We start from the raw sequence: 16,135 nt of genomic DNA, 5'->3' as shown, positions 1-16,135 counted from the left end.
ATGCTGATGATGTTGCTGCAGCACTGATGATGCTCCAGAGGGAGAATGCTGAGAGACACAGTAAACTCACAGGCGTCAGTCTCGTTGTGTCTCTCTCGTGGCAGACTGCTGTTGAAGGAAGTTTATAAGCGTGGCTATTTCCAGCGTGCGAGCGAGCCGCGAACACTCGACCGCTGCTGCTCTGCGTTCACTGCTGTTTCTGTGGGAATATGACATAGGCGCTCGTGGAACAGCAGCAGAACGAGGGACAGAATGGCAAGTTTCGGGAAACTTACGGATTACTTCAACCGTCGGCGTTCCAGGGATGAGCTCATGGCTCGGAGAGACACCCGTCGCAGTGGTAGTTACTGCTGTACGGTAGCTGAGGCCAGGTACTCCAAAAACAGAGCATTGTTTGAGAGTGTACATGTGTGTCCTGATTGATATTTCAGACTTTTATTCTGAAAAACGGCTGGTATGTTTGATTGATGCTCTAATAAGGCATTTTTTGCCTATTTTGATTAGTGCTTAATCAAATCCGAACCATTTGACATCTAGTTTTTCCTCATGTTTTGGCTCATAACAGTGCTTGATGTGTATTGTGTGTCCTGGAGGGTTAGAGTGCAGTGAGTTCACCTGGACGGGGCGGAAATCGTCTGGTCAGTGTGCGGACAGAGCAGGGCGGGATGACAGAAATGAGCAGTCAATGAGAGGAGAGGATTTAGAAGGAGGGAACAAGCGGGAACCGCGATTGGCAGGGATCGAACTGACTCATCTGAATGTTTTAGTCATGAATCCTCGAAAAAGTGTAAATGCTCATATATCAAATCTGTGAATGCAGTCTAGTGTCTTTGACTTTGTTGCTCAGGTGTTTGTGTTGGATTGAAGTATCTGGACTCTACAGTAAGAGTACAGGGCTGTAAATGTGAATGAATGAAGCGGTTCAGATCATTTCTGATGAGTTCATGTTGAGATCTTTTAATTTTGATCGTAGACTTTGCTGTCTTGGCAGATTTGAGCGCAAATTGAGACGTTGCCGAGATCTGATCTGAAAAATTTTGTTTGGAGCATCTTTCTTATGTTGTTTGTAATTTGAAGATTCTATTATTTAATTTTTTTAGCACAATAGGAGAAATTTTGGATGTAATAATCTTATTATATATGGGTCATTGACGTGACGCCTACATTTTTTGTCCGATTTATTTTTTTCTGTTAAAAAATTGGTTTAAATGCAAAAAAAGATGCCATATGTAAGAAGTACCTCTCCTAAATATGGACCAACTTTAACTTTTCTAAAAACATAAGTTATTTGTAATTTTTTTGTTATTCGAAGTGTCAAAACATCATGTGGTGCGACCGTCCGGCCATAACTTTTTTTTGGTAAACATCTTTGAAATCACCTAAAATTTATTAAAATGAATTTTCTGCACTATTTGGCATGATTTTGGCAGTGTTTTGTAATTGTGTATAAAATTGCAAAGCATTTGTATTTATATTTCCATCATAATATACAAACAAACGTTGTCCGAAGGTTTCCATTTTATAAAATATCATGTGGTGCGACCATCAAGAAACTACCATTTTGGGACTTTTATGTTGAAATCCATTCAATGACAGAATGTTGCATCATATTGCAATTCTGCCAAGGAGCAACTGAAGCAGCAAGCAGGTGTGTAACTCTCTTTCAAATTTTGAAAAAGAATACTTTTTTAACAGCTGTTATGTAGTGACCACATTTGGATATCATGTGGTATGACCTCAAAAAAACCATGAATATTAAGTTTTCTCTTCAAATATATATTTTCATTATACATTTCATAGTAGCATTTTTTGGAAAAGCTAGCTTATTTTTTTAGGTGGCCAGTCATGTGCCTGTAAATTTTAAATGAATTTGAAAACATCATGCGGTGCGACCAAATATCATGTGGCGCGACCACTGCAGAGTGTTTTTCATGATAGATATATGTCCTAGATAGGCAGGTCTTCTAATTTTATATTCAATTAATGGGTTAAATACATAAAGTACTTTATTTCAGTCTAATTTGGAATAGAGTTTATGCAATTTTGGGTCATTTTTTAAACATCTGTATTATAGATGGGTTATATTTAATCTGTGTACAATATGAGGGTAAAAAGAACATTTAGAGCATGTATTTTCAGTTTGGTAATTATACATGCATGCATTCATTCATTCGTTCATTTGACTATTTTAATTGATTTTATCAGGTGCCACTGTCAAGCAAGGAAAAAAACGCTCGCCATAGGCAGCATGTTAATTCTGACCCTGCAGCAAGAGCGGAGTACCCTGGAAATCCAGAGGTCTCGCGAGAGCACAATTTAAATTGTCTCTGCAAGACACTCTGGTATCGAGCAATGATGCATGTTACTGCAATACGTAAGCAATTCTGGGAACCAATCAAATCGGTGTATCTGATGTAGGCGGGCCAGAGGCGAGCTACGCTGATGACAACATCGCTGCGACGTCCGTAATCATTTAGTAAACATTGAAAGATGACTACAGTTGTTTGAAACAGCTTTGGCCGCTACAATGAACGAGTTAGACTCGGCTTTTCATATAAAACCGCGCTCGAATCGTTCCTTTGCAAGAAGGATGTTTTTGCTGTTTTGCCGACTGGATACAGCAAGAGTTTAATCTATCAGTTATCTCCGCTGGTAGCTAAGCATATGGGGCTTAGTGAAAACCCACTGGTGGTTGTGGTCTCACCGTTGATCGCCCTTATGGAGGACCAGGTGAAAGAGGCGAGGAAATACAGTCTTTTGGCTCTGCAACTTGGCGACCACGAAGAGGAACAGATCCGAAGCGGGCAATGCCAGATAGCATTCGGCAAAAAAAAGAAGTGGCGAGAAATGTTATCGAACAAGGATGAACAGGATGATATGTCTAACTGCTGAATGAAACGCTAGTGTCCATCCACATATTAGTTGATATAATGAATATTTGATCGGACCTAATTGTTTTATGAGGTTGATTCGGCTGTCGTAATTAATAGATATTAATCTTGTCACATTGTTTATGTTATAACATTGAAATCCACTCTTATATGTTCACCGTCGCTCTGTATACGTCACACAGTGTATTGTTGTGATTTGGTTGTGGCGTTATCCAATTGCGTTCAGTGAGAGTTTCAAATGCATGCTTGGTGCCGCCCCTCGAGTTAGGTCCTTTTCATTGCTCGATCCCAGACCCTTAATCTTAATAGATTAGGGTCTGGATTTTTCCAGGCTAAGAGCAGAGTACCTTGCTAGGAGAAGAGAAAGGTATTTTTATTTTTTAATTATTATTAAAACTATAAATAAAGCATTATGAAGTTGCTTGTGTGTATTTTTCATTACTTAAATGCTTTTTTAGTAAAAATTCCATATATCAAGTCAAGTGAGATGCTAGAGAGACAGAAAAAGAAACAGAGAGAGAAAAGGTACTCTAAATTGAACTGCCGAGATTGGGAAATATTCCAGAATACATGGGGTTAAAATAATACCTATTTTAATGCCATGTTCTGCAAATACCCCTCAGTTTTTGTTTGTTCATCAGTTGTACTGTTACATCTGAAGGCAAGTGTTTACTTAAATCTGTTTGATGTTTTATGATGTTTAGTTATGATCATATTAATCGTTGTCATACTGATACATGATTGTTCCGATCAAGAAGTATTTGTAATGTTTTATAAAGAATGTTTACATAAAATGTTTTATAAAATGTTTATTAATGTTTGTTAATGAAATTTCTGTGAAATTTGAATAAAATGTAAAAGTTTAAATCTTTTTTTTTTTGTATAAGATCTCTTTAAATAAATGTAAGGTCTTTGTGTCATTTGGAGCGACCACTCATCATGTGGTGCGACCAATAACAGCAATAACTGTATTAAATAAAAAATATATATATATATAATTTCTGTGGCTGAAATATGAATCTCTGCCACAATATGCTTAAGTAAATGGTATTTTTAAAACTTTCTTATCAGCTTTATGCAATTTACAGAAAAAAATAAGTCTGCTAAATACATTTAAGGCGGCAATTCTGAAATTATAGAACAAATATGTGAAATCGTTATTTGCAAAAAAACTAAAGAAATGCAAATACTTTGTTTCTAAACACTTCAATTACTGAGAACATATAAAAGAAATGTTAAGCATGTTAAGGGAATAAATTAATTTTAATATAAATCATGGTCGCACCACATGACATTTTTCAAGGCTGCGGCCAGTTCATCAAGCTGAAAAAACAATAAAATCACTTAATTTAAAATTTTAATATGAATTTAACATTCTTAACATTCTTATTGTTTGAACAACTACAAAAGATATTATTAGTTTTTGCATTTTAAAATTTGCTTGTTGAAAATCCTTATACGTCAATGACCCATATATTTATTTATATATATATATTTATTTATTTATTTATTTTTTAGAGAAAAGCATATATGGGGCTGAAACTTTTCAGTCAATGCTCAGTGTTATATTATTTTTATTTATATATTTACAATCATTTTGAATTAGCTTTTTATTTTTATAGTTTAATTTTAGGTTAAGTTTTAGTAATTTTATATTTTTTGCTTTTGTCTTTATTATTAATTGTTTAAATTAATATTAAATAATTTTAATAATAATAATAATAATTATTATTATTTTATTTCTATCTTGTCATTTTAGCACTTTTTATTTCAGTTTTTGACCAGTATTTCAGATTTTTCCTTTTTTAAATTGAAAAACAAAATACTACCATATTAAATACTGTACAACTGAAATAATATGTACTTTTTATATTTTGCATTACAGCAATACGGCTTTATATCTAAAAAAATCAAGGCAAAATTTAAAAAAAGAAATTCAAGTTTTTTAAGTTGACATTTTTCATCTAATATTTATTTTATTTTATTTTATTTCAGCTTTTTTTCAATTAATGAAAATCTGAGATGCAGGAGATGTAGAGGGAATCAAACAACATTGTGGCACCGTTTACTCATCCTTATGTTCGTAATTTTATTATAATTTTTTAAAACATTTTTAGCACAATGGGAGAAGTTTTGGATGTAATATTCTTAAAAAAAATTTAATAACATATGGGGCTGGAAATTTTCAGTCAGTTCTCAGTGTTATAATACTTTTATTTATATATTTGCAATTATTTTAAATATTTTTTTATTTTTATTTTTTTATTTTAATTTTAACTTAAGTTTAAGTTTAAGTCATTTTATTTTGTGCATTTGTCAGTATTATTTATTGTAATTATTATTAATTTATTATAACTATGTATTATTATTATTATATTTAGATTTAATTCATACTTATTTAAACTTCAGTTCTAGTCATTTCAGCACTTTAGCACAACTTTAATCTTTTATTTCAGTTTTTGACCAAGGCAATATTTCAGATTTTTGTTTTTAGATTTTAGGTTTTTATTTAATTTTTTAATCAAAATGCTTTTTTTTAATTGAAAATCAAAATGGTACAAATAAATGGTACAATTTAAATAATATGTAATTTTTTAATTACAATAATGTTTTTTTTGCATTACAGCACTAAGACTTTGTATCTAAATAAAATCAGGGCAATATTTCAAAGGTTTTTTTGAGTTTACATTTTTCATGTAATATTTATTTTATTTATTTTATATTTCAGCTTCATTTCAATTCATGAAAATGATTTTTAGCTTTAAGTTTTACATAACAATAGCAAATCTGCCAGTTGTGTCATTATAAAGTCTGTATAAGTCTGTAAAGAACATATAACAAGTGAAACATGGTATTAAATCAGAAAAAATGTAGTCAGATACAGATAGTCAGATTTGTTTTTCTACATTGATTTCATGGGATCATGAAAACTTAGAAAAAGCCAGGTGTTTGCAGGGGAGAAGTTAGTAAAACACTGATGTCAACCAAAAAGAGGAACAGTTTCAGAGGCAGAACAAGTCATTTTAATTAAAGATTACAAAGATAAAAAGTTTTTCATTTTTTTTTATTTGAAATAACATACACTGATAAAATCAGGAACATGTATTAAAAAATAAATGGTTACTTGTTTGTTCTGCTCTAGTTTATTAAACTCATTAGTGAATATTAATCCAATCATATTTTCTTTATTACTTGAAATTTAATTAAAGTCCACAAAATAATCAAGATGTTCTTTATAAATGTAATGCCATAAATTGTAACATTTGTCAGTTTTGCATCACCAGTGCTTTATTAACTGAATAGTTTAATTGAGCTTGACTAATGATGGGAAAACCATATGCAGCCTTTAATATTTGATCAATAGTGAAGCATATTTACTGGCACAGACCTCAATCAAACCCTATGCAGCTGCTGTTCACATCTGCACTGTGACTTTCCAGCATTTCTGTGTTTCAGTAGTTTTTAGGATGTTTTGTAGCGAGATCAGTGTATCTGGACTTTATAAAATGCAAAACATCTTCTGTTTGCGCTGTAGCTTTGATTTACTCCAGTGTTTTGGATGGTAAGCGCATTGCATAACCCCACGCCTGTTCGGATCACAGACAGACGCCGTCACATTCTGCTGTAGAATTTCCTCATGCAGTTTGGAATTCGCTGCTGCGGCGTTGCCAGACATTCACACACGAATGCAGCCAAATCTCCGCATGCTGTTACACTCCATCTTGCACGCTTGAGAAATAATGTTTTTAATATTACTGTAACCTCACAGACAGATCCAAATATGTTCATGCAATGCATGCAAACTTTACACCGTGATTAAAGGAGTAGTTCACTTTCAGAACAAAAATTTACAGATAATGTACTCAACCCCTTGTCATCCAAGATGTTCAGGTCTTTCTTTCTTCAGTCGTAAAGAAATTATGTTTTTTGAGGAAAACATTTCAGGATTTCTCTCCATATAGTGGACTACTATGGTGGCCTGAGTTTGAACTTCCAAAATGCAGTTTAAATTTAAACTTCAAAGTGCTCTAAATGATCCCAGCCGAGGAAGAAGGGTCTTATCTAGCGAAACACTTACAATTTCTATACTTTTTAATCTCTAAACAAACACACAGAGCTAGACAAGATGAGCATTTGAGGTTAAAATTTTTTTTTTTAGAAAATCACCGGTCGTTTCTCTAGATAAGACCCTTCTTTCCTCATCTGGGGTCATTTAGAGCCCTTTGAAGCTGCATTTAAACTGCATTTTCAGGATTTTTCTCCATATAGTGGACTTCTATGGTGCCTCCGAATTTGAACTTCCAAAATGCAGTTTAAATGCAGCTTCAAAGGACTCTAAACGATCCCAGCTGAGGAAAAAGGGTCTTATCTAGCGAAACAATCAGTTATTTTCTCTGCCTGAACTCTGTTTTTTTTTTTTTTTTTTCTGGTTCAAATAGTTAGGGTATGTCGAAAAACTCTTATTTTCTCCCTCAACTTCAAAAATCATTTTAAAATCATCCTACATCGCTGCAGAAGTACCGACCCAGTGTTTGCAAAGTGAACGTGCAAAGAAGATTAAACACCCTTTACAAAAAAGGTAAAACAGTGATGTAGGATGATTTTGAAGTTGAGGGAGAAAATGAGATGGTAGTTTTTTGACATACCCTAACTGTCTTGAACCAAGACAGAGCAAGACAAGATGCACGTTTGAGGTTAAAAAGTATATAATATATGATTTTTTTAAAAGCATAACCGATTGTTTTGCTCTGCCAATGGGGTAAGAAAAATATTCTTGTTTTCTGTTTGAAATAAGATTATTTTTCTTACCCCATTGGCAGTTTTTTTGGCTTGTTCTAAGCAAAAACTCACTTAATTTTGACTTGATTTTTCTGAAAACAAGAAAATAATTTTTTACTTGTCTAGAAAATCCTTCTTGACTTAAGAATTTTTAGATATTTTGGCTGGAAACAAGACAAAAAATCTAAGTAAGAAAAGCATTTTTTTCCCAGTGAAACCCACACACATGCATACAATGCAAAACATTGCTTGGAATTGATTGTTTATTTTTATTATTGCGTTTATTTCAGAAATGCGTGCATTTTGATGAATGGGACTGTGATTGATTATTGTTTCTGATTGTTTGTGTTCCAGGTCTTTGGAGCGACGGCTGCAGAGGCCTCTCTTGGCCAAATCCAGAACATTACCCAGCATCCCTCAGTCCCCAGCCGCCGTCCGCGTGCAGCAGTCGGAGAACATTTGTGAACGTCAACAGCGCCCGCGTGTTCCCTCCAGTCCTGGTGGTCTTGAAGCATGTACGCTGCCTCCTGCAGGTACTGAGTGTGTGTTTGTGTTTATGCACACTGCACAGCCATGTTAGCAAAACCTATATTATTGAACTCTCAGTTTTGATGATTTTGATGTGAACTAGATGAAAAGCTTCTGTTCTTGAGTGAATCTTATGAAAACATGTCAAGCTTAGATTTTATTGTAAAATCAGTTGCCAAAGCAACATTTCAAATTTTTAAGTTTTTTTGTTTATTTAATTTAGATTAATAATGTACACATTTATTTCAATTAATGCAAACTCACAATAACAGTCAATTTATTTTTTTTCACTGTTTTTTTTTTTTTGCCACAGTGATGAAAATGAGTAGCTAAAATTGTCATGAAAATGCCTCAGTGTGTTTTCTATTTCAGTTTCAGTGATTATTTCAACCTGTATCTATTTCAGTCATTTGCCAAAATACCATTTCTAATTTTGAAGCTTTTTTGCTTGTTTGTTTAATTTGAAGTAGTCATGTATGATTTTATTTCAGTTATTGCAAACTATTGTTAATAGTTTTAGTTTACAATAACAACAGACAATTCTATCTTTTTTTGCAGATTGATGAAAATCAGTAGCTAAAATTGGCGTGAAAATGCCTTATTGTGTTTCTATTTCTTACTTTTTTAAAATTTTACTTCAACTTATTTCAGTCAGTTGCCAACATTTCTTATTTTTCAAGCTCTTTTTTATTTTAGGTTATTCATGAAGAATTTTATTTCAATTAATGCAAGTTATTTTTAATAGTTTACGTTTGCAACAACAACAGTCTATTGTATCTTTTTTTGTTTGTTTGTTTTTGCGCAGTGATGAAAATTAGTAGCTAAATTTTATTTCAGTTTTAGTCATTTTACTTTAACTTACACTTATTTCAGTCAGTTGCCAAAATTTTTACATTTTCAATTTTTAAGCTTTTTTGTGTGTTTGTTTGTTTAATTTTAATTAGTCATGTATAATTTTTTTTAAATTAATGCAAACAATTCTGAATAGTTTCAGTTTGCAATAACAACAATTTTACTTCAACTTATACTTATTTCAGTCAGTTGCCAAAATAACATTTCTAATTTTTAAGTACTTTTATATTTTAGGTTATTCTTGTATAATTTCATTTCAATTTTGTATTAAAAATATAGTGAAATAGTAGCTAGAATTGCCATGAAAATGCCTTAATATGTTTTCTATTTCAGTTTTAATCATTTTACTTGAACTTCAGTCAGTTTTCAAAATAACATTACAAATTTTGAGGCTTTTTTGTTTGTTTGTTTGTTTAATTTATTTAATAGTTTTAGTATACAAAAACAATGGTCAATTCTGTGGGGGTTTTTTGCACAGTGATAAAATGGTCACAAAAATGCCTTAATATGTATTCTATATTTTAGTTTTAATAATATTTAGTAATACTAATTTTTAAGCTTCTTTTGTTTTATATTTTGGTTGTTCATGTAAAAATTTCATTTCAATTCATGCAAACTCTTTTAATAGTTTTAGTTTACAATAACAACAGTGAATTTTTTGCACAGTGGTGAGAATTAGCAGCAAAAATTGCCACGAATTTGTCAATTGGCCCAAAAATAGGCGTTATGTTCATCATGCAAAATATAATTAATAATTTCTTTCCATTGACTTTCTACAATCCTGTATATTTTTTAAATGAAATTCTGAACACTTTCAGTTTTCAGCATCTGAATGCACAAGACGCTTTTCAGTTGCTCTATTGAGCAAAAATAATAAATGTGATTAAAACATCAGCGAGTGATGGGAGAGAGAGAGAATTGCTAGAATTGGCAGTGTAGTTGTGAATGGACGACGCCTGGAACGGCAAGCTTCCACGCGGCACATTCCATTCACAACATGTGTGAGCTTTACGCCATGTGCGATTGTTTAGCGCGTTTGCCGTCTGCGCGTACTCCTTATTTACTTCAACCCGCGCCGCTCGCTGAATCCCCCCTCGCTCTCTTTCTCACGCTTTTCTCCTCGATTCTCACAGCTGAGCTGCTCTTGTGTAAAGCTTCTGTGAAGGATTTTTTCACTGTCTCTCAAATGTTAAAACCTAAAGTCTTTGGCTTCCTCCCCATTCTAGTTGCTTAGCAACTGTCATCGCCAACAGCGGAGCGTGGTGCTGTTTCAGCACACACACCGAATCCCAGCCGTCTCCCTCAGTGTGTTTGACGTGCTTATTATGCTGAGATCATGCCAAATGAGGGCCGTAATATCTGCTAGAAACTCTGACCCAGATTTGACTGACTCAAGTCTAATAAACACGAATAACTCTGTTCCTCGGCCTGACAGCTCCCTAATGTCCTCATCCGAGAGTCTGCGCCGCTGGTACAGATCTAGCCGGCTGCCTGGGAATATCCAGCAGCGGAGTAAGGTTAAATATGCCGTGTGTGATGTTTCACTGATGTGTGATCAGAATCGTGGCCTTCTGTCTGTCCTCAGGCGACATGTGGCGGCTGGAGGATGAAAACGAGGCAGACGTTGCTCCGGGTGCCGGCGACCCGCGGCCGCGCTCTCAGTCGCCGTTCTCACATTTCCGACGGCGGGCGGCGTATCTGAGGAAAAGCATCTCGGCTGACGATCACCTGGGAGAGTCAGAGTTTGAACCCACCCAGCCGGAGGGGAGGAGCTCTGTTGATCCAAAAAGCAAACTGAAGAGGAAGTTTGTGAGTAGTTCTAAAGAAACTTTGTTTTTTTAAAAGGGACATTATTTACTCAGCCTGTATGTGGTTATTTATTTTATTTTATGTTTTCCTTGACTGAAACACTCAAAAAGTCACTGGTGCAAGAACTTGAAATTAAATGCAAATAATATTTGAGACTTGGGTTAATTAAGGTTTTTATCTTTTTTGCTCACCATGGATGCATTTATTCAATCAAAGATACATAAAAATTGTAAAATATTATTACAATTCGAAAAAAAAAATTTCATTGTGAATATATTTTAAAAGGTAATTTATTCATGTGATCAAACCTGAATTTAATATAATATAATATTTTGTCTTTACTGTCACTTTTGATCAATTTAATGTGTTTTGAATAAAAGTATTAATTTCTGTTTTTTTTTTTTTACTTAGCCTAAATGTATGAACCACAGTTTCCACAAACATATTAAACAGCAATAAATGTATTCAGCATTAATAATTAGAAGAATAATAAGAAATAGTACTTGAGCAGCAAATAAGCATACAGTTGAGGTTCAAACGTTTACATCCCACTTTTTTTCAAATGGCAAAATGTCTTTTTTGCTCACCATGGATGCATTTATTCAATCAAAAATACATCACAATCGTAAAATATTATTACAATTTGAAACAATTGTTTTCATGTGATCAAACCTGATTTTTTTGTGTCACATGATCCTTCAGAAATAATTCTAATATAGTTGAGGTCAAAAGTTTACATCCCCCTTTCAGAGTCTGCAAAATGTTAATTATTTTACCAAAAGAAAAAACATAAAAGATTTCTATATATAGTCCACAAGAGACAAAAATAATAGAATTTATAAAAATGACCCAAAAGGTTCAAAAGTATGCAACTATTTCCAGAAGAAAAACCATGCATTAAGCGCCGGGGATGAAAACTTTTTGAATTTTAAGATCAGGGTAGACTTTACTTATTTTGTCTTCTAGGAAACATGCAAGTATCTTCTGTAGTCACTGAAGGGGCAGTACTAAATGAAAAAAAATATGATATTTAGGCAAAATAAGAAAAATTTACACATCTCCATTCAAAAGTTTTCACCCCTGGCTCTTAATGCATTGTTTTTCTTCTGGAGCATCAGTGAGTGTTTGATGCTTCTGTAATAGTTGCATATGAGTCCCTCAGTTGTCCTCAGTGTGAAAAGATAGATCTCAAAATCATACAGTCATTGTTGGAAAGGGTTCAAATACACAAAAATTCTGAAAAACCAAAGAATTTGTGGGACCAGAAGGATTTTTCTGAAGAACAGCAGGCAATTTAACTATTCAGGACAAACAAGGGTCTCATGAACAACTATCACTAAACAAACAAACAAACAAAAAACAGCTGTGAATCATTCAGGTAACAACACAGTATTAAAAATCAAGTGTATGTAAACTTTTGAACGGGGTCATTTTTATATACTATTATTTTCTCTTGTGGACTATATGTAAACATTTTTTGTGAATTTTTTTCTATCCAGGTGAGTACTAAATAAACAATAACATGCATTTTGTATGATCCCTCTTATTTTGGTAAAATAATTATGTAAACTTTTGCCCTCAACTTATGCTGATTTGCTGCTCAAGAAATATTTCTTCTTATTATTAATGTTGAATAAATTTTTTGCTGTTTAATATTTTTGTGGGAACTGGTTTATACATTTTGGGTAAGTAAAAAATAGAAATTAATACTTTTATTAAACATTTATTACACATTATTTAATTAATCGAAAGTGACAGTAAAGACATTTATGCACAAGCTATTTCTATTTCAAATAAATGCAGTTCTTTTGAACTTTCTATTCATCAAATAATCCTGGAAAAAATTAGCAGGGTTTCAACAAATATATTAAGCGTCAGAAATATTAATACAATAATAACCATTATTAACTGGTTTTAATATTAACCATTTTAATAATAATAAGTGATGATGCTGAAATTTCAGCTTTGCATCAGAGAAATAAATTACATTTTAAAACATATTAAAATAGAAAACAGTTCTTTTAAATTGTAATAATATTAACATTTTTACTGCATCAAATAAATGGTGAGAAAAAGAGACTTCCTTCAAAAACAGTGCATTTTTATTATTTTGGATGAAGTAATTCCCTTAAAGTTATCTTTCAGAATTCACACAGAGGGTTTATATTAATATTTAATGCGGTGCGTATAATGGCATGAAAGGCGAGCCCTCATTACCTGCCTACGCCGTGTAATAGAGGCTCAGGTGTTCGAATGCAACCTGACATGCGGAGAGCCTTCAGAAACCTAAAGACAAAACCAAACATTGTCTGAGTTTCACTGTCAGGATGGGCTTGTCTCTGGACCTAATGAGTCGTCTGTGTTTGGGGGTAAGATGTCTGTCTGCATGGCTGGTTATGAGATTAGTCTCATTTCTTAATTCTTCAGACTAGATAACTTTAAGCATCATTGCATAGGAGCATCATAGTCTCGACAAAAATGGTGATGAACAGGCTATGCATTAAAAACATCAAGATCAATTTGTTTAAATGGAATGAATTTAGAGACGCAGCTTTTTGGAGATGGTTTGTGTTGTGAGTTGAAACACTTACGTAAGGTAAAGTAGTTTACCATTTCATCCCTTCTCATGTATGTATTTTATAAGCTCTTTTCCTCCTGAGTCTTTCATTTTCAGTGTGGGAGTGTCATGGTACAGTAAGCAGATTATTTAGTTTTTTTCCCCCCCTGTACTATATATTAATAATTTTCACTACGCTGACACATACAGAAATCGTTCCAGGATTGCAGAATGTTTTTTTTTTTTTTTTTTTTTTTTTTTTTAGACAGCTTAGTTGTTACAGTGTTTGTACAAATAAACAGCGCTTTTGGCCGTCTGCCGACAACTCCCGGCTTAAAGTCAGAGATTTGCTGGAGAAAATGGCTGGGAAAAGCTTTTTGCTGTGCATTAGGCTTGTGTTTGAATGGCTTTGGTGCTTTCGGGTGATTGTACAAAGTCTGTGGACTTCTTGTGAACTTCTTGTGCTCCATCTGTATGTGGAGATAAATGACAGCGGCGGGTCCTTCAGGATGTTTGAATAATTCATTATGGATATTCATGGCAGGTTTTTGTCATATATTAATCAGATGCTTTATTTAATGCACTGTGATGCAGTCAGGCTGCATTGGTTTCCGTATTATACATTTTTACAGCGTATGCATAAAGTTTGTGCTTCTAAGTTGTGTTTGCATGGGAACTAGAGCTAAGGAAATCATGATAATTATTATGTTTAGTGGTGATTCATGACTCAACATGACTCATGTTCAATTCAGAAATGATACTTTACAGTTCTCATGCATCCAGGTTGGACGAAAGAAAATGTCCAGGTTATATTTCACCCCAAAATGACAAGAAAAAATGTGAATACATATATGTTTAAAAATATTTGATAGACATATATGTTCAACATAAAGGCAGTGTTATTTATAGTATTTATTAATATTTGTAAATATTTAAATAGTATTTTTATAATTTTATTGGTCTTTATTTAGCTTGTATTTTTCGTTTTCCTTTTGCCTTCTTTATTTTTTTCAATTATTAATTTTATTAATGATTTTTTATCAATTTTAAGACTTCAACTTATTTAATTTTAGTTAGTTTTCTGTTCGTTTTTCATCTAATTTGTAATTTAATTTCGTATTTTAGCTTTATTTCAATTGATACAATTGTAAAAAAATATATATTTAATTTACAAAAACAGCACTGCATCAACAACACTGATTTTAAGATTTTTTATAACTTCCTTTATTCTATTTTATTATCACATTCTTCTTAAAAACTTTTTGTAATATTTGCAATTTTATTAAATGCATTTAAAAGATGCAACATTACAACAAAAGCTACCATAATGTATAAATACTTTACAACATGAGACATTTTGTTTGCATGACAGTACTGGCAATTTTTGGAGAAATTGTGCTTAAAGAATTTTATATGTCATGTATAATAAACTAAAATAATGCAAATAAAAAAAATTATAAAATAAGCTGCATTTTTTAATATTAATATTGGAATAATTTTTTTTTTTCCTGTTTCCAGAGTAATGTTTGTAGATTTTATGAGAGACTGATTGTCTCACATTTAATGCTGGATTTTACTCTAAATTGTTGACTTTCAGAGGTCAGTGAGCGTTTTAATGTGTAGTTGTGTAAGCAATTAAGTTTTTCATCTAATTTGTAATTTAATTTCATATTTTAGCTTTATTTCAATTGATAAAAACTTTGTAATCTTTTTATATTTAGAAATAAGAAATTATTGTATTTGCATGACAGTAATGAAAGATTTGGCGTAATTGTGCTTAAAAATTGTGCTTAATATATATATATATTTAATATATATATATATATATTTATTTATTTATATAAACACACACGCTATTTATTTATTATTTTATTTATATTAATCTTTTTTTATATTTAAATTACAAAAGCAACACTGCATCAACAACACTGATTTTATGTTTTTTTTTTTTTTTTTTTTTTAAACGTCCTTTATTCTATTTTATTCTAATTAGATTTTTCTTGAAAACTGATTGTAACATTTGCAATTGTATTAAATTTATTTAAATCAGCATAAACATACAACAGGACAACAAAAGCTACCATAATGTAAAATACTTAACATTTATATTAATCGTTTTTTATTATTTTAAGTGACAATACTGACATTTTTTGAGAAAATGTTCTTAAAATAACATAAAAAAAGAAAAAATATATATAATGTGTGTGTGTGTGTGTATATATATATATATATATATATGATTTTTATTTATTTATTTGTTTATTTTTACTTTTTGGGGCGGGGGGATATGACCTAGTCTTATTAGGTTTTGGGATCTTCCCTATAAAAAGGTTTATCATACTAAAATAACGCAAATAAAACATTTTAAAATAAGCTGAGTTAATCCTATCATAAGGTGCATTTTAAATAACAATATTGGAATAATGCAGACATATTTTTTTCTTTTATTATATGTAATAATATTAGATGTTACTAATGTAGAGAGTAATTTTCTCAGCACATTTAATGCAGGATTTTTCCCTAAATTGTTGACTTTCAGAGGTTGGTGAGCGTCTGTCTTATGTGTAGTTGTGTGCACAGATCTCTAGATGGCAGTGCTGAATAGGCACAAACTCTCTCTGTCAGCCTGTGTCTCTAAATGCTGAACCGAACTCGAGATCATCACACGCCTTCATTAAGAGCATAAACACATACTGAACATTTACAGAAACTGCCAATG

At 32.2% G+C, this 16,135-nt stretch overlaps 1 protein-coding gene across 1 annotated transcript in view; it reads left to right on the top strand.

The window, feature by feature from the left end:
* The first annotated feature begins 252 nt into the window (after nt 1-252).
* Nucleotides 253-16,135, top strand: part of ankfn1b (ankyrin repeat and fibronectin type III domain containing 1b) — a 109,341-nt gene continuing 93,458 nt past the window's right edge. Inside the window, exons 1-3 of the mRNA XM_073831082.1 lie at nt 253-371; nt 8,025-8,203; nt 10,636-10,859. Of these exons, the coding sequence (XP_073687183.1) occupies nt 253-371; nt 8,025-8,203; nt 10,636-10,859 (522 nt within the window). The remainder of the gene's footprint in view (nt 372-8,024; nt 8,204-10,635; nt 10,860-16,135) is intronic.

The sequence above is a fragment of the Garra rufa genome, chromosome 24 (genome assembly GCF_049309525.1).
Source record: "Garra rufa chromosome 24, GarRuf1.0, whole genome shotgun sequence".
NCBI lineage: Eukaryota > Metazoa > Chordata > Actinopteri > Cypriniformes > Cyprinidae > Garra > Garra rufa.
The sequence above is the reverse complement of the archived record's forward strand: the minus strand, read 5'-3'. Positions and strand labels throughout refer to the sequence as shown.